This window comes from Haliaeetus leucocephalus, unplaced genomic scaffold (assembly GCF_000737465.1).
Source record: "Haliaeetus leucocephalus isolate CR32 unplaced genomic scaffold, Haliaeetus_leucocephalus-4.0 Scaffold395, whole genome shotgun sequence".
In the NCBI taxonomy this organism is placed as follows: domain Eukaryota; kingdom Metazoa; phylum Chordata; class Aves; order Accipitriformes; family Accipitridae; genus Haliaeetus; species Haliaeetus leucocephalus.
In genome coordinates this window covers 717,814-735,373 of record NW_010972831.1, presented here as the reverse complement: position 1 = coordinate 735,373, position 17,560 = coordinate 717,814, and the positions used below count along the sequence as shown (strand labels likewise).

General features: G+C 42.4%; 1 protein-coding gene across 4 annotated transcripts in view; it reads right to left on the bottom strand.

The window, feature by feature from the left end:
• Nucleotides 1-13,883, bottom strand: part of ANKFY1 (ankyrin repeat and FYVE domain containing 1) — a 34,518-nt gene extending 20,635 nt beyond the window's left edge. For 2 of the 4 annotated variants that reach the window (XM_010573499.1, XM_010573501.1), the window contains exons 1-6: nucleotides 13,801-13,883; nucleotides 8,411-8,603; nucleotides 6,720-6,838; nucleotides 4,179-4,314; nucleotides 2,558-2,681; nucleotides 233-382 (exon numbers count right to left, since the gene is read on the bottom strand). In XM_010573499.1, the coding sequence (XP_010571801.1) occupies nucleotides 233-382; nucleotides 2,558-2,681; nucleotides 4,179-4,314; nucleotides 6,720-6,838; nucleotides 8,411-8,603; nucleotides 13,801-13,810 (732 nt within the window). In that variant the 5' untranslated portion in view covers nucleotides 13,811-13,883. Of the gene's footprint in view, nucleotides 1-232; nucleotides 383-2,557; nucleotides 2,682-4,178; nucleotides 4,315-6,381; nucleotides 6,494-6,719; nucleotides 6,839-8,410; nucleotides 8,604-13,800 lie in introns of those variants that run through there. The other 2 variants (XM_010573500.1, XM_010573502.1) reach the window with 2 other exon arrangements.
• Nucleotides 13,884-17,560: the final 3,677 nt, after the last annotated feature.

The window sequence follows — 17,560 nt, the reverse complement described above, 5'->3', positions numbered from 1 at the left end:
ACATGATCTTTTGCACGCAAGGTGTTTTAGAAATGTTATGAATCATTTCTGAATTATGTCTTTATGGAGTTGTTACCACCAGACCTCCATTACATACATAGAGGTAGCTATGGCAGTGATAAACATGCAAATAAGAATTAGTGACAAAAAAAAAAAATCAAGACTGGTAGTTAGAAACTAGTTATTTGAAACACCAAATTCTAGAAAATAGGTCAAGTAAGTCTCATTATACCTGTGAATCCATCTCAATAAGATACAAAAAGACTACATCTTCTCTCTCAACTTTAATAGCCTTATGCAAAGGATAATCTGTCTTTGACTTGAACATTTTATACAATAACTGAGCACTCATGCTACTGAAGTCTTCTTTACGCAAGTCATCCTAGAAGCAATAAAAGAGAAAAGGGTAAGCAATCCCGTTTTATTTATCAACAAGGCGTTGCACAATGTAATTATGACATTCACAAAACAAGTTCAGTTAAAAGCTCCATTCTGATAACATCATAACAAGCAGGAACAATCAAAGATAGCCTTTAAAGACTAGGAAGAAACACTCAAGAAGTGAGTTACACTTTAGTTTCCAGTTAAATTTTTCTTACCTTTCGTCTACAGACATGGAAAACTAGCATTTTACCAGACATTATAGCAGATTAACATCTAGTCTCTAATTCTCTATCTGAACTTAAATGACAGATTAGCATTTTCTGACTGTGCTGGTTTTGGCCAGGATAGAGTTAATTTTCTTCACAGTAGCTGGTATGGGACTACATTTTGGATTTGTGCTGGAAGCAGTGCTGATAACACGGGGATGTTGTAGATACTGCTGAGCAGTGAGCAGTGCTTACACAGCATCAAGGCCTCTTCTGCTCCTCACCCCACCCCACCAGCAAGGAGGCTGGGGGCGGGGGGGGGGGACGACACGACGGGGGGACAAGAATTTGGGAGGGGACACAGCTGGGACAGCTGACCCCAGCTGACCAAAGGGATATTCCAGACCATATGGCATCATGCTCAGCCTATAAAGCTGGGGGAAGAAGGAGGACGGGGGGGACATTCAGACTGATGGCATTTTGTCTTCCCAAGTCACCATTCCACATGATGGAGCCCTGCTTTCCTGAAGATGGCTGAACACCTGCCTGCCGATAGGAAGCAGTGAATTAATTCCTTGTTTGCACATGTGGCTTTTGCTTTACCTATTAAACTGTCTCAACCCACAAGTTTTATCACTTCTACCTTTCCAATTCCCTCCCCAATCCCACCTGGAGGAGGGAGTGAGCAGCTGTATGGGACTGAGTTGCTGGCTTGGGTTAAACCACAACACTGACAAAAAGGCCTATAACTATTGAAGACTGACAACTCCACAGAACTTTGAAAAAACTCTGAATAAAAGTAAACAGAAACTTAGAAGTAGGAAGACCTTAGATTTGAGCTAGTGCTCATTTGACTAAACAGAAACAGCCTCATTTCCAGGTAGAATACAGTGTCAAAAGTTACGAGGCAGAAGCATGAAAGAGTTAAAATGGCTGGCCTGCAGGTTCAGATACAAGAATATTTTTTTTTATGTCATGTCAAAGCACTTCCCCCTGCTTTTGCATTAGCCAAACAATGACACATCCACATCTGGATGATGCATTTTCGATTTAGAATAACCTAAACCCCACACACTAGTCTGCTGTTGACAAGTCTTATTTTCAAGGCTAATCCACTACTAAGTTACTCAAACTTTCCTCAAAATAACAGATCAGAGCCAGTGAAACTCCCAAGTCAGTTGCAAAACTCCTTGCCACTCCCTCCATTACAGAAAATAAACTCTTCCCTGGCTTCTGTGGATTATTTTTAGAAGTAAAAGCAGGCCTGGGATTTGTGATGTGTATAGACAGAGACCAACTATGGGTGAACTTCTAAACAGTCCCAAGTCCAGATTTAATAAACAATCCTCTTGCTTATTAGAATACTGCCCCTTTGGTTTGACTCATGTTTAGGAAAGTAAGACGCTTTTTACAGTGAAGTATTTCCAATGAACAGAACAACTCCTCAGGCTATAAGCTGCTTCCCCCAGTCAAGACATTCACACCAAGATAGACAACGGACATAACCTCTAAAGACAACAAACAAAATCTTAGATAAGAAGCCATTTAAAATGCTTTGTTTCAAATATATAATTATGAATTAGTATTGTAGAGAATACCAAATAACACACAGTGTCAAAAGCACATATTATAAAATAAAGGTAACTGAGACAGACGGGAAGGGAAGTGTCACTCCTGCCTCAGAAGCAGCCCCTTCACTCACACCAGGCAGCAGGGCAGGCAGATTTGACAGCTTTTTGATAAAACTGCTGCTCTCTGCAAACATATAAGGGTCAGCATAATAGGTCACCTGAGTCACTGAAAGTTATCAGGAGCCCATGTAATACCCATCCCAACTGGAATGCTTGAATGCTATCATACCAAGAGATACTCCTGAGGTTAGATAGTATAGCAAGTTAAGCAAAATTTTACTGATTAAGTTCCTATACTCTGCAAACATTTTTCCTCTTGCTTCTGACAGTACTTACCCAGTGACTAGCAATTATCTCAGCACAATAGTTCAGAAGAGTGCTAGCATTCAGCTCCTCAGCAGTCTGATAGAAACGAATGCAGTTCCTGACATTAACTAGTGACATAACTCCTTTTTCACATCTGTCAAAATAGGAAAGCCAGTGTTCAGTAATCAGGAAACAGCTTTACTGTAATCACTCTCCCATGGTGTAACAGGGTCCTAAATACTCCTTTTCCTAGATGCCAGTAGAAAATGGTCTTACTATAAGGCTAAGCAGCATAAACATACTTCAATCAGAAGCCCTGTAACACAGCTTCCTTAAGAGCAGACTCCTATTAGAGTCCATCTAAGCTAAGGTCCCATAACAACACACACTGCAGGATCCTGCAAGTGGAGACAGACATCCTAGCTCTCCCAAAGGAACAAACTGGAGTTCATTGACTGTTATGAAGTAGGGAAGATGTCTATTCTTTAGAAGTACTATAGTGATCACAAGCAGCTTTTGTGCCAAAGCTACAAACAGGCAAGCCAGATATAGCTATTCGTTTAATAAAGAGAAGGGATAAGCAGATCCACCTAATCTTTATAGGTGTGAAGCTATTAGTTTGAGTTTATGGGAAGAAAATCCAAGTACCTCAAAATAAAGATAAACATACCAGTGATTTCCAAGCAGATATTAAGACCCAAAAATGAAATACTTGTCACCAGGTGCAGATACCTAGCAAGACATCTAATAATTACTAGTAGCATACGTACATGGACTTGTCACTAGACTACCATGACCAGACAACAGCTGAGGAATGTTTAGCTAGTACAACAACATGCAGACAGTTTTAGGCTGGTACAAAGCTTGAAGGCAATTCTAGCACTGACCTTAGAGATGTCAGCTTCTTTAGTCTGAAGAATTGAGAGCAATTTAGTTTGCTTCATGTTGAGTCACACTTAAATTATAGATTACAAGTGCCATGTACTGCTACAGCCCCAGACACTCCTTGGGCAAAAGATTATATCAAAGGGTACTTCGACTAAATTCAAGGCTTCAAAGTTGCGCAAAACGAAGTTGTACATTCGGGCTTCTCACTAACTCTAAATGGTTATTTAGAGCATTCTAAACATTCAAGATAACAACCTAGCCCCTACTAGAATGGTGTAATCATAATCTCCTCAAAATAGCAAAATATTGTACTGTTATTTTAACCTTCTTTATGAAGAAAAGCTGCCAAGATACACAGAACAGGTATTTAAGTTAAAATAAATTTCACCTGTGGTATTTTAATATTGCAGACTCCTTGCTATTGACTCTTCCTAGCATTCTCTAACAATTCCTTTCCTGCAACTCTCCAGAGCTTGTTACTAATATACTGATCTCTACTTCATCTTAATGCCAAATTAGGGTTATTAGTTTGACTGGGAGAAGAACTGGAAAGCAAACATAAAAGCTATAAGAAAAACTGCTATAGTTTAACTGTAGTACAAGGCTCCATTTCCTGTGATAAACTGAATGTCATACTGTATTATTAAAAGCTCAAGACCTTGAAAAGGCAAAATTTTATCCAATTGCCAGCAGCTGTCACCTTATTTCTATTCAAACAAGGTTGAACAGTTCAAGAAGATCCACTGTATTTACCAAGACTCACCTTTCCCTAAGTAGCTGGAGCTGAAATTTATTAGCTAGTTTCATGAGCTCTGTCAAGAAGATATCATCTTCTCTTAGCTCAAGTTCATCTGTGTAGATCCACCGCAGCATTGCCATGGTTACCTCTGGGTCAGCATCTGGTACAGGGAGCAACAGGGATTAATAAAATACCCAAACAACAATCACCTGTTCAAGTAGCTACTATTCCTCTGACTGTTAAAGTCACAGCTACCATGGAAAAAAGATAGCCTCGTTGAAACTGTATGGCTTTAATTCAATCAAAGTGTCAAAACAGAGGCAAAACTGCTCAGAAGTTGAAGCTAGTAACAATGCTGGCACCAAGCAAGAAAATCTTTTTTCCATTGGAACACTGTACAGAATGCAGGGACCCCTCTAACATCTCCTACTTGCTACACAGATATTGCATATTTAGAGGCCAGCGATGCCCCTTTAAAGTCTTTGGTACCTCACATATGGCTAAACCCACATCTACATTTGACAAGCACAAATTCCCTTTTTGATTTAAGAATCCTGCTTCTTTGATATCAGAGCCATATGTTATGAACTGTTGCATTCCAATAAAGGTACTTACACCTTGGTAATGACTACAAAGTAGTTAAAACTGCTGTGAACCATTTCTAGGAAAGGTGCAAAAGAGTCTAAGCAGCTGGTTAGATTTCAAGTGTTTACAACACTAATCAAAAGCCTTATGCTTTTACACAGCAAGAAAGATAGAAACCTACACCACAGGACACAAGATACAGAAGCCCAATGACCAGGGACCTTTGTCACCTAGTCTGAAGTATAGTGACAAACCTGCTTACAGGGATGTAGACGAGAATTACTCCATAGTGTACTATCAAACCAATTACAACAAAAAATACCATTCATTTAGAAAAATAACATTAGTCCCTGAAGCCATTTTGTTTGGTTTTAAAATGAAAACATACACATTTAAGACACTGAAACACCCATCCTAAAACATCTCCTTCACATGGAGGGTTGCCCCAGATTATTTGCAGAATACCAGACAACTACTTGGCATAGCATGTAGACTGCCTCCTAAGAAACAGAAGGTTTTAGTAAGACAAGTATCTTTCGCCAAGCTTGAAGTAATCAGAAAGCCTACTTGAGCTGTAATATCAGCTCTGCCTTGGCAGAGGTAAGAGTTCATTTTCTCCCTCCTGACAAGAGAGCCTGTGTTCATCTCCTTCTACCCTTCTTAAAGAGTAGAAAATTCTGCAGATTACATGAACTCTAAAAACACTCAATTTTAAATGCTGCCTATATTTTGAAGTTAGGATTCAGGCAATCTTAGCTTGCAAGTTATTCAGAAGAACCTCTTAAGAAAACCCTAACAGTTTTTAGGGAACAGCTTGTTGCTTGCTACAACTATTCCATAACTTAATTAATCCTTTTGCCATTTATCAAATTTTATAAAGAATTCAATTTTACACAGTGGAAAGTATCATTTACTAGCACGTATTTTAAGCATCATTCTGTAATAGGAAGTGCTTGCATTGCTAAACATGCAAGACCGCAGTTACATTTGAGATTCTCAGATTAGCTTCAATGTGGAGCTAGAAATGCTATGGACTGCCACTTGCAATGAAAGTACAATTAACATAAGAGCTTTTCAGTAATAATCTTCTGTTAGCACAGCACTCAATTTAAAAACTCCTTGGCATCTGTTTTTTGTGGCTGTAGAAAGATCCATAAATCCTTTTGCAAGAAAGCCTATGCTGTCTCATAAAACTAGCTTGCTGTGACTTGCTTCTTTCCCGTCTGCCTGCACATAGGATTCATAATAAGATTAAGTGCAGAAAGTGAAGCCAATGCTTAATATTCAACATGCCAGCCAGCAAACCTGCTTAACTTCATGCCTGTTTTTATTGCTCACAAATTAATTGTATAAGACTCTTATTCTGTTAAGTACAGAAGAAAAGCCTGTCAAGAGGTTCGATCTGCAGAAACACTGCCCAGTGTAAGTACATGCCAGAGAAACAGCTACAGCAGGACAAAACACCATCTTGTAGAAGACTTTCAGAAAACTTCTCTTCCTCGCCTATTTTGCAAAGGTATCAAAGTGCCAAAGCAAATAGCTTTTTAATAACACATCAGTATTTGTATTCATTTCACACACACTATGTTAACAAGAAGCAAGGTATTTCCATGACACACTTCAGAGAAATTATGCACACTACCTCAAAAAGCCCTGTCCTTAGAAAGGAAGAAGTCAAGCTCCTCCATATAGATTTGTTTTTCATTATGTTTAGTTGACTCTAGAAAAGACAAACAGGCCACCATTCTCAACCCCTGTTCATTAAAGAGAAAGAAGGTAGGTTATTGATTTAACTAGCACTAGCACCAAGTTCACAAGCGTACTACCATGTTTCAGAGACAGAGCTCCATAATTAATGGATTAAGCACCACTTTTTGTGGACAGTAGCAGTCTGAAAGGTACATAAGTAACCTTTCCCCAACAGGCCCTTTCAGTCATCCTAAAAACAATCAAAGCATCATATTATAAGCAATGACTGACCTGACAGATCCAGCTCCTCTGTTGAGGCAAGGTTGGCAAGACTCCAAGTATCACTGCGTGCCGCCAAGACAAATTTGTGAGCACTGATGTGCTTGTCCCCAACCTTTATCTTCAGATCACTGATAAGAGGAATAAAGCATATACATGTATAACACAGACTTCCCCTGTGCTTAGATACATACAGATTCAGCATCTCCATAGTATCTATGTCCTGGTATCCACATTTAGGTTCAAGTTGTTTGAGACATCAAAACACGTTTCAATGGTTAAGTAGAACGTGTTGCCAAACAACAATTCTTATTTTTCTAGGGAAAAATGCAATGAGTCATTAGTATTTAAAGCATTGGGGGTGTGGGGAGGTTAACCTTTTTGGAATAAACTGCAAGGGAATTATTGTAGAAAACAGGGAAATCCAACAATCTTGAGGTTAAATATTTATGTTGCAGTGTCCATACTAATACTGTCAGCTAAGCACCAATGGTTTCAGGCAAGACCAGCAACAGAACAAACAATGTTTGACAGTAGTCTAAGGCAGACTCCAAGAATCCCCAGTTCCCAGGAGACCAGCTGTCAAGAACACTGATTTCATCCTGACCCCTTTAACACCAGGTTATCCTTTGTAGTTAGAAAGTACCTACCCTGTTTATTTTAAAGTCCCATAGCTTGCAAATGTTCTGACTGTGTAGGAGTACTTTCCAGACCATTTTCTAAATCAAAGCACTGCTATAAACTACAGTACAAAATACAGAGATGTTAAACTTGCACTTAAACTTACCTTTCTCATTTTATGACTTGTACGTCCTTTTAGACCACTATTCTATTCTACGCCTTTAAAACTCATATGCTGAACAGAAATGAAGTGATCCAACTCATCTGACATATGCTACCTAACAAATCTTTTACCCAGCATGCTATAATAAGTTCTCGCCAGGCACAGAGCCTTTTCTCAGGGAGGCTCATGAAGAGGTGTTAGGGGAAGGAAATTTTAAACAAAACTATGTACTCTCCCCTTACCTGACTGAACTCCTTTACTATATTGACACTATGTTGCTTTCAGTAATAGCAAAGAAATTGATAAGTGTCATTGTAATCTCAGAACTAAATCAGTGAAGGCATCTACAGTATTGAAGGTGATCCTTAATGTGCCTGTGGAAAAGAAACCATTAAACCTAATTTTGTGTTGAGATTCAAAGATACAATATCGTTTATACCACTAAGTCACACAGATCACTGTCTAAGACCTGTTACATCATACAATCAGACAAGCCAATTTAATCAGGCTTCTTTACACATACAACAGGAATACAGAACTGGTCTCAAGGACATATCCTTTCAAGAAAGGAGATCTTTCCAGTCTGTAGTAGATAATCATCCAATTAATCCATCAGCTACATATAGATCAGTTTAAAATTACTTCTGTTCAAAGGGAGCTTTGCTGTTGACAGTGAAAATGGTCAGTTTTCTTTAAACTTGTCTTAAATGTCAGCCTCAGAGATAAACTTCTACTTAGAGCTCTTGATTCAAAAACTGGATTCAGTATGCTACCTGACCTTAGCATTCTCTTCCAACTGCAGCTGTGGACCCTATTCATACCAGGCAGTAGAGAAAGAATTTTCCTTGTTTAAGACTAGTACCTACTGCAAAGTCAAAGGTTCCTGTAATAGCCCTTCGCCCAAAGGGGGATTTCTTACCTGTACTGCTCCTGCTGATAGAGTTCAGCTACAATGGCAAGAAGTCGACTGATGAAGGTGTCACTGGCATTGTCTTGGTTAGCCTCAGCAGCCAGAAGATTGCATCTCCTTTCTGTATCAACTAGTTTCTTCTGCAGCTTTACATACTCCTGGCGGAGAAGCATCAGGTGCTTTTCCAGCTTGGCCACCTCCTCTGCAGAGGCACACAGTGTTACTACAAGGTTGAAACATGCACACCTTTTTTTTGCATCTGTGGGTAACTTAACCCTACAAGCACATTACACATCTCATTTAATCACAGAACACTCCAGTAAGAGTCTCTCCTCTTTCACGCTACTTGAGTGTCTCACCCCCCAATATTAAATCTTTTATTTTACATCATTGCTAGCCATAAACACATCGAAAATAATCAGAACAGTGATAGAAGCCACTTACAAGTTCCTGAATCCTGTCCAATCAGGAATGCCACAAGATTTCTAAAAGCATGAGAGTCTGACTGTGGGAATTACAGTGGTATAGAGGACTAACTCTTTGGTTCTTACCCATTTTTTCAGTTAAGATGCTGTTTGACTTCACAGCTGAGGCATCAATCACAAGTGAGTATTAGAACAGTTGCTGACATACCATATCTGCCTCAGAGTACTTAACTGACCTGTTTAGAACTCCTCACACTGTCAGCTAAGACACTCTTTAAGAAATGGACAGGGTGGAAAACAGATTCTCCCCAGAATCTATGTTTTAAAGGCCAATCAAAAATATATATAAAACTCTACTTGCTACTGGCACACACACATTCCTCCACTGGAGGCACTGCACTGACAAGGCATCACTGTGCAGAGTCAGGTCCATGGTAGCTATCTCAAATCAGGAGTAGCACAGCAAGAGCACCTGGAAATCTGATCCCCAGTCAAGTATTTCCATCCCATTGCAGAACCTGCTTTTCCACCACACTTAAATGGTCACTCCACAACATGCTGTGCTAACTTAGTTCACTGAACTCAACCCAGGCCACCTGTATGAAAAACCTCTACCGCACCACTAGAAGGAAACATCTGTACAGGTGCTTAAAAACAGTCCAACTTATGAATACTTATTTATGAATTAGTTGCACAAACTATATGTAGCTTTCAATCACTGTGCTTGTTTCCCCCCATCATTAAGTTGATCTTCTGAATAAGGTACAAATCCAAAACCAGTCCTAAAATGAGAGGGGGCAGGGAGGAGAAATTTGGAAGCTAACCAATGATTTTAAGGAGGAAAGTTCCTATAAGATTACTCCCTACCAGCCAGGAATTCACTGTTCAACAATTCTTCTCAATTATTTACTAAATGCAAGTCACTACTACAAACAATGAGAAACCGAGCTCTATTGACCAGTGTTTTCTTCTTTCTTCTCTAGAAAAGTTCAACAGCATAGCTGACCTTGGCCTTGCTCCAACACAGGTCCCCAGGGCAGAGCATCCTGCTTTTGCCCAGCTGCAGACAGAATGCCTCATTTAGTCTTTCATCTATGGACTGCTGCAGCAAACACTCCCTCGTAAGTCTTTTAACTTAACAATTACTGTAATGGATAATCAGAAAGTAATTTACCCTATTTTACTCTTCAGTTAATACTACTTAAGCAGGTTTGGCAGTGTACTTCCTTCAGCAGCCTTTTATTTAGCTTCATCCTTTAGAAATTAATAGGTATCATCTCCTTTGGGATACTTTCCTTATTCTATTGAAATATACTATGATTTCAGAATTGTGCTACCAACACCCTACCAACCCTCAAAGAGGGTTTGAAATTCTGCTCTGGTCTTTCTATCTGAAGATAAATGCAGTTTCAGTGTTCCCAGAGCTAGAAGGACATGTCTCTTGAGCAACGGCTCCTTCCCAACTGATTCATAAGGAAGATGTCAAGGGTGGCACAAAGCAAGTGCTACTGCTACAGCAGGGAGGGCACAAGTCTGATAGAAGTCAAGAGTGATGACTGAAAGACACTTTAAGAACCATGCCAAAAATCAGTATATGAACACCACCACTGTTCATACAGTGAGATTTTTAGGTGCTATACAAATTCAAATGCTAGGAACAAGAAGTTGCCTGCTGAACCTCATAGCATATATAATCTTAAAGAAATACTGCATCTTCCAGTCAAGCAATCAGAGCGTGAAGGTGGGAATAAAGAATCAGTACCAGAAGGTAACATCTCAAATACTGTCATTTTACCGAAGTCAGCTCACTGGCTCCAAATTACTCTGAAGTCAATAGGACACAATGCAGAACCTTAAACCCTCAACCAGCAGTAGCTCAGACTTTATGCATAACAAACAATCAAGTTTGTTACTGCTGCTTCCAGGGCAATCCAAGACAATCACTACTGGCAGTGAAAGTACCTCGAAGAAGTGAAGCTTTGAAAAATGTTGTTGTCAGATTGACAGCCTACGCTTCCTGCGACCTCAGTGAGAGGGACTGATAGGTATTTGTTTATTGTAAGAATTACAAGAGTTGTAAAGTAAGAGTTTCTCTTATTCTACACAACACCACGCACACCAGTTGTGTAGTAGCTACTACTGCACACTTGCAGACAATATTTGTCTTACAGCACATTTCAAGTGCACATTCAAGACAGTCCTCAATGTCCAGTTAATCAACATTCACTGCAAAAGAGCAAAGCTTCAAGTTTTCTCTGTATACTGTTCATTTAAAGAGTTAATAGGAGAGTTAATAAGAATTGCTTCAAAAGTGAAACCTGCTCGATCTCAGGTAGAAGCACTACCTCTATTTAAACAAGTTGCACCACAACTCCAGGCTTACTATTTACAGTTCTCAATTTTGGAAGGAGGGAGAAGTATCATCACTTTTTAAAAATCAATGCAAAATGACCATTGTATCTTCAAGCTGGCAATCACTTTGACAGAGCACATATTATTGCCAGTCCACATTACGTATGACCATTCACCTCACTGTCTCCCAAGTATAATGTACAATTACTGCATGCATGCACACACCTAATGAAGTTCTTTGCATCAAGACACTGAAAGGACAGACTCACTGGAAGATACCAGTAAGTCTCTGGCTAAACATCAATCCACATGCATCAGTGAGAGGATGCCTGGGTTCAGCAGAGGCATACACAAAGTGACTCCTTTTCTGAGCCCATAGTCCAGGTACAGAGTTAACAGATGGCTAGACAAAATAAAAGCAGTGTTGTTAACAGCTTTCTGGCAGATAGACTAGCATCTCATGAACAGGCAGAAGTTTATGTTCCATGTCAAAGATATTAAAGAGGACTTCAGAAAAGGCTACTGAAATGTTCTCATAGGAGAAGGCACAAAAGTACTCAAGAGCAACTAGATAGCTGAATCCAAAGAGATAAGCAGGGAGGTAACAGGCAGTGTGGTGACAGATAGCATGTACCAAAAACTAGAGGGAAGGTCTAGCGGAACCCATTACACTGCCCACCCCACCCATCAAAAGCAGTCACAGAAGCTTTTGTTTATTTATGAAGTGGACCCGAGTGAAATATTTCAGAAAAACATATTTCCTTACCCCCTCAAGTCCTTCATCCACTGCTCCACACTCTGACCCCCACCTCCACAAGGCTGTACAAGCTGTTTTGTTGTTCCTCCTCATTTTTGCACACTTATAATCTTTACCCTGACAACCATCCCAAAGTGCTACAGCATACTTCCTATTGCTTTAGATTCAAGCATTAATCCAACAATTTTTACCCATGCCTGCATGTAACCTAGTATCCTCTGGTATTGGTGGTACAGAACTCTCACAGAAATCAGACAAGCAAGCTCGGCTCTTTTCTTTATAAACTGTTCAATCAATTTGTAGCTAATAATTGCAATAAATCTAATTCAGGACTTCCATACAGAGTCCATGCTTCCAAAACAAAAAGGCACTCAGCTTCTGAGCAGATGACCACAGTTTGACAAGCTCCCTTCCTTAATAAGCCTTCACTTTTCAGCTGACTCTCCAATACCATCAGTTCTTAACTAGAGAAGCGTTGCTGCAAATAGCTACTTGTTTGAAGGGACAAAATGAGCCCCTCCACCCAGATATCAGAAGAAACTGAGTGGGGAGAGCTACAACTCCAACTTATTACTCCTGTTCACGCAGGATCACTCATTGGTCACGTGCCTTCTTTAGCCAAAAGATCAGAGAATTACTTGAATTAGGGAAGAATCTTTGATAAGTATAGATGTCTGAAACAGGGCTTGCATCAGCTGCAGGTTCATTCCGCAGAGCGGGACACTGAACCAGAGCCTCAGGTCCTTGCGGGTCTCAGTAGCAAAAGTTTCACCACCTGAAGACATCTTTGACATCTAATGCCCACCAGAACTGGGTCACCAAGGCTTAAAAGCAAGTCTAAGAGGCTAGCCAGCTACATATGAAACAGTGGTACTTTAGCACACAAAAAGTAAGGAGTTGCTCTAAGGATTTATTAAACCAGCTTGACTGCAGCATCCTCTTGGCTGATGCATGCCAGAAGATCAGCATATGCTATATCCTAGTTAATCTTCCACAGGTGGTTTTAAAATTCTACCACTGTCTGAGAGTTGCACTTCAAGAGTCAAAGGCTGTGCTTTTAAGACTGTAAGTTAGAGCCTTCGTCTCCTTTGTAACTTGGGGCATTTTAGCTCAGTTTGCCGACTTGGTTCCCTCCAGGGAGGAAAAGAGGAAGCTTCTGTCTTGCAGAAAGGAGGACTGTAAAAATCCAAGTGTCTTCTCAAATTCCATTACCTCAGTTAAATTAGTTTCGAAATGGTGTAACTGATAGCCTCCAAGCAAAACAAGAGCAGTCTAGGAGTCCTGCAGATCTCATTAGAGCCCAAATTTGACAAAGGGACCCCCAGCAGCAAGTGACCCGGAGGCTGCAGCACAGCCTCTCCGCCTTACTCCACGAAAAGCCGCCGCCCGCAGCGACTCCGACAGACCGCGCCGGGCTCTCCTCGTCCCGGCAGCCCCGGGACAGGCGGCATCACCCACCGCAGCTCCCGCCTGACCGGCGAAGTGCGGGGAGGGAGTCGGCGGGACGTCCCGGCTGGCTCCCCACCACCCACTACAGCCCAGAGCCACAGCAACCCCCCCAAATCCCCCTCCCTGAGGGGCAAAGGCGCCCACGCCAGGCCCGCCCTACCCCCGGGAGTACCAGCCCGCGGCCCCGGGCAGGGCAGACCCCCCCCCCCCCCCAATTTCACGTTCACCTCGGGGGCGGCCTGGCCCACCCGCCGCGGGCAGGGCCGAGCCAGTCCCACAGAGGAAAAAAGCAGAAGCCCCACACGGAGGCTGCCCCGGTCCCCTGCGAGCGGAGAAGCCACCCCGGCCAGCGGCGCTACCCGCGCACCCGGCGGCCGCGGCCCCGCCCGGCCCCTCGCCCGGGCTCCCCCCCTTACCTTCCGCCATGTTGGGTCCGGGGCCGCGGCTCTCGCGAGAGCCGCCGCCCGCCCCGCCGCCCGAGCCTGGCGCTCTCGCGAGACCAGCGGGACGCCCCCCGCCCCGCTCCGGCCGCCGCCTGCTCTCAGCGGGAACCCCGGGCACGCCGGGCCGGGGTTGGCACCGCTCCGCTTTATACCGGCGGCTCCCCCCCCCCCCCACCCTCAAACCGGCCCCTGGGAGCCAGCCGGCGGGTCGGCCTCGCCCCGCCCGCTCCCCGTCCCCTCAGGAGGCGGCGGGGCCCACCGGCCTCCGGCTCTGCGCCTGAGGCGTTTCGCCCGGGAGCAGCGGCAGGAGGCAGCCGGCGGCTGGTTTTAACCGCTCTGGGGTGTCCCTTCCCTCTCCCCTCCTCCTCCTCCCCGAGATAAGGCTTCTTGTCCGGGCGATCCGGCCGTTGAACAGCGCGATGGCCGCGTTGGCAGTAAAACACCGACGGCCAGAGCCGGAGGGCTGGGAAACGCGGGAGAAAACCGCCCGGCGCCAGGGGAGAGCGCAGCCGGGGCCAGGGCGTGACGGCCGCCTTCGCTTCACCTGCGGTTCGGCCTGCACTGAAAGCCACCGGCGTGCACTGGCTTTAGCACACCCCAAAAGCAGCGTGTGCCTTCTCCTGCTCACCCAGTTCCAGCACAGCTACTGGAAGTGCCAGCACGGGTTTGCAATCTGACGGGGTCTCTTACTCAGCGCTCGGCTTTTACTCGAATCATCGTTACTTCAGTTCCTGCATGTATTGCTTTTGTTTCAGAGTCAACAGTCCTAGCACCCGGATCTGTGCCCGGTGGGTAAAAAGTGTGGTTGAGAGTCAAGACGGGCCACGACCAAGAAACAGTAACAGGATCATTTTCCGCAGCCATGTGTACAACATAGCTGACCCTCGACTGTTTTCATTGCTCATGATCTTTCCTGCCTTTATGCAACAGAAATACCAAAATACTCTACACCGATGCAACAGCAATTTTTCTGTTTGCTTTTGAGAGCAAAATTCAAATAAATGTTTGAACGCATTATGCACAGTGTTGTTTTACAGATGTAATTTTTTCCTGACTTCACCATTAAGTGATCTTTGAAAAGTCACTCTGCCTCATATCTTAAGTTTTCTGTGCCCATTGGATAAAACAGCAAAACCAGAACTAGGCCTAGGCAAGCCAGAGACTGTAGTTTTCTAGACATAGCACGAAACAGGGCCTGTCTCATGTTTTGCAGCTCAGTGACAATGTAGCTAACTTAAACCACTGCTTTATGGGTGCTATTGATCATCTTGAGTAACTGCAAGGAAACAGTTATTACTGCCTGATCAGATTTAGTCTTAGTTGAATTTCTGAGTAGCAACCAAGATCAGATTTCAAACAACTGCTATGTTTTGCACCTGGGGAATCAGCAATCTCATTTTCTGTTGAGGATTTGCCTGGGCAGGAAGCAGTATTATTACAGCCTCTCTTTAAAACCCAAGCACCTTCTGGTTTGGTTTGAAATCACTCGTACGTGCCTCTGAAGATATGCAGAAATTATAAGACTCGTGGTGCTCCTGTCTGCTTTGTGATGGCACCGTACAAGAGCAGTGCACCAGATGGTACAGATGCAGTAAAAAGTCCACCCCCCATCAGCCTACCAAAAAATGAAAATACACTTATAATCGCTTCAGATTTAATGTTCTCCATTTATTGATCATCTAGTTTCAGTAAGCGTTTTCGAGGCATCACAGCAGGAAAGAATTTTAGCATGACAGCTGAACAGCCCTTCTGCTTTTTACAGAGATCTTCTCTGATGCATAAGGGGCAGCATGGAGTAATATAAAAAAAGGAATTAGGATGGCCGTACTACTTTGATATTTATTAGAATTCCATGCTTTTCTTTCCTTTTCCCCCAGTGATGCAGTGTTACCTGGAAAGCAGGACACTACGTGTTGGGGGAAAAAACAGCACAAAAACTCAGCCATAATTACAAGCCTCCAGAGAACTAGAAAAGTGTAATTGATCATCCAGTATGCTGACAGCCTACATAAACCAAACTAGATACAAGATCTTGGTACAAGTGCATCTGAGTAAGAATACTGGTTTACTTGATTGTTCAACAAGTATTGTAGTACTACTTGTACATACTCCATCTCTTCAGTGGCGTTCCTATCTTGAGGCTAAGCAGAAACTTCTGGTCGTATCAGTAATCATAGCCAGATCCCTTTCACGTGTGGGGCAAGAACAAACAAAAAGCCAACTATGATCAGAGAAAAGTTAAATAGGCCATTTCCATGCCCGCCAGAGGCTTTCGACAACCTGGACATTTGGCACCAGACCCTTAGCTACCTCCTTCATTAAGTCATTGGGCATTAGCCATACATGCAGCTTGTATGTCTTAACAGTATCCCACAATAACACTGCTTCCTTTGGAATATCTGGGTCATGTGGACTCACAAACCATCTGGGTAAGCCAAACAGAAGTGAGTTTATACTTGAATAATTTACAAAGAGGGGAACCAACACTGCTATGGAATTAACAGTTCTTCCATACTACTGATGCACGACTAACATTTCCAGGCCTACCCCTTAAAGAACAAACAAAGTTCTGGAGAGCAAATGAAAAAATTAAAGCTTTAAACTGTTTTGTGAAGTTTACAGATGAGTCGGTTGTGACCTGTATGTATTACTTAGGAAGACAAAACAGAGAACACTGTTGAACTTGCTGAAAGCAGCAAGTACCAATTATCTTGAATTGCTGCCAGCTCTTCAGATACACTGTGGAAAGGAAAGCCCATAGAGGAAGAAGTCCACTGCTAGGTTTAGGAAGAGTAGCTTCTTCCCAATGTTTTGTTTATAGAAAAAATGGCACCATACCACTGAAATTCTGCACAGTCCCAACTCTTAGATAAGTGAAAAAGGGTAGCCAGCTGGTGGGCAAGAAACCTCTTCTCAAGCAATTTTTGACAAGCACTCAAATGGGAACTAAAATCAGCTGTTGTGCCTGGGCACTAATAGCTCTGAAGTACTGCACACATCTGCCTGCCTACATGAGCAGGCTATCCAATTAAAAGCAAATTTAACTTAATGATTTCTCAAAATAATTAGTTACCAAATATGTAAATGTGGACATTAAACACATCTATGTTTGTCTAAACCACCTGTAGAAGCAAGTAATACCCTTACTTGTAAGTCACCTTACTAAGGGGCTTTTTTGTTCCATATGGCTGTCTTGCCACTAATAATTGTCATCTTCTTCCACACCAGCCCACCCCTCAAGAAACCTATAATGTATGCCTTTTAGCATATGCATGTTGCACAGCAACCCAAAACAAAGTCCAGCCAGACAGAAAATTAGTACTGAAGGCTTCTTACAAGATGACTCTTTAACACTGGAACTCTTGATTTATTAGTGGGTTACTCTGTACTGTTAAAAGCCATGGTAAACATGTGACAGAACAGAGAACAGTCAAGTAGTTGCAAGTTCCTCTACAAAGTTTCTTTGGTAGAAAGGTATTTCAGGTAGGCTTGGAGAACTCTTGTTACTGGATACTCCGAGATTAGTATTTGCTCCCTAGAGGACCGAAGATGGTTACAAGAGGAAGAAAGGTGTGTGGTGTTTGCTTTTTAATTATTTCAAGATTAAATACAGTACGTAAAATTCAACAAATGTTTGCTGATGTTATGTTGTTGAACATGGTCAGGTAAGTTGTGCTCCAACTGCAGTTACCCTTCCTATTTCGGTACTCAAGACAGCCAGTTTGACACATTA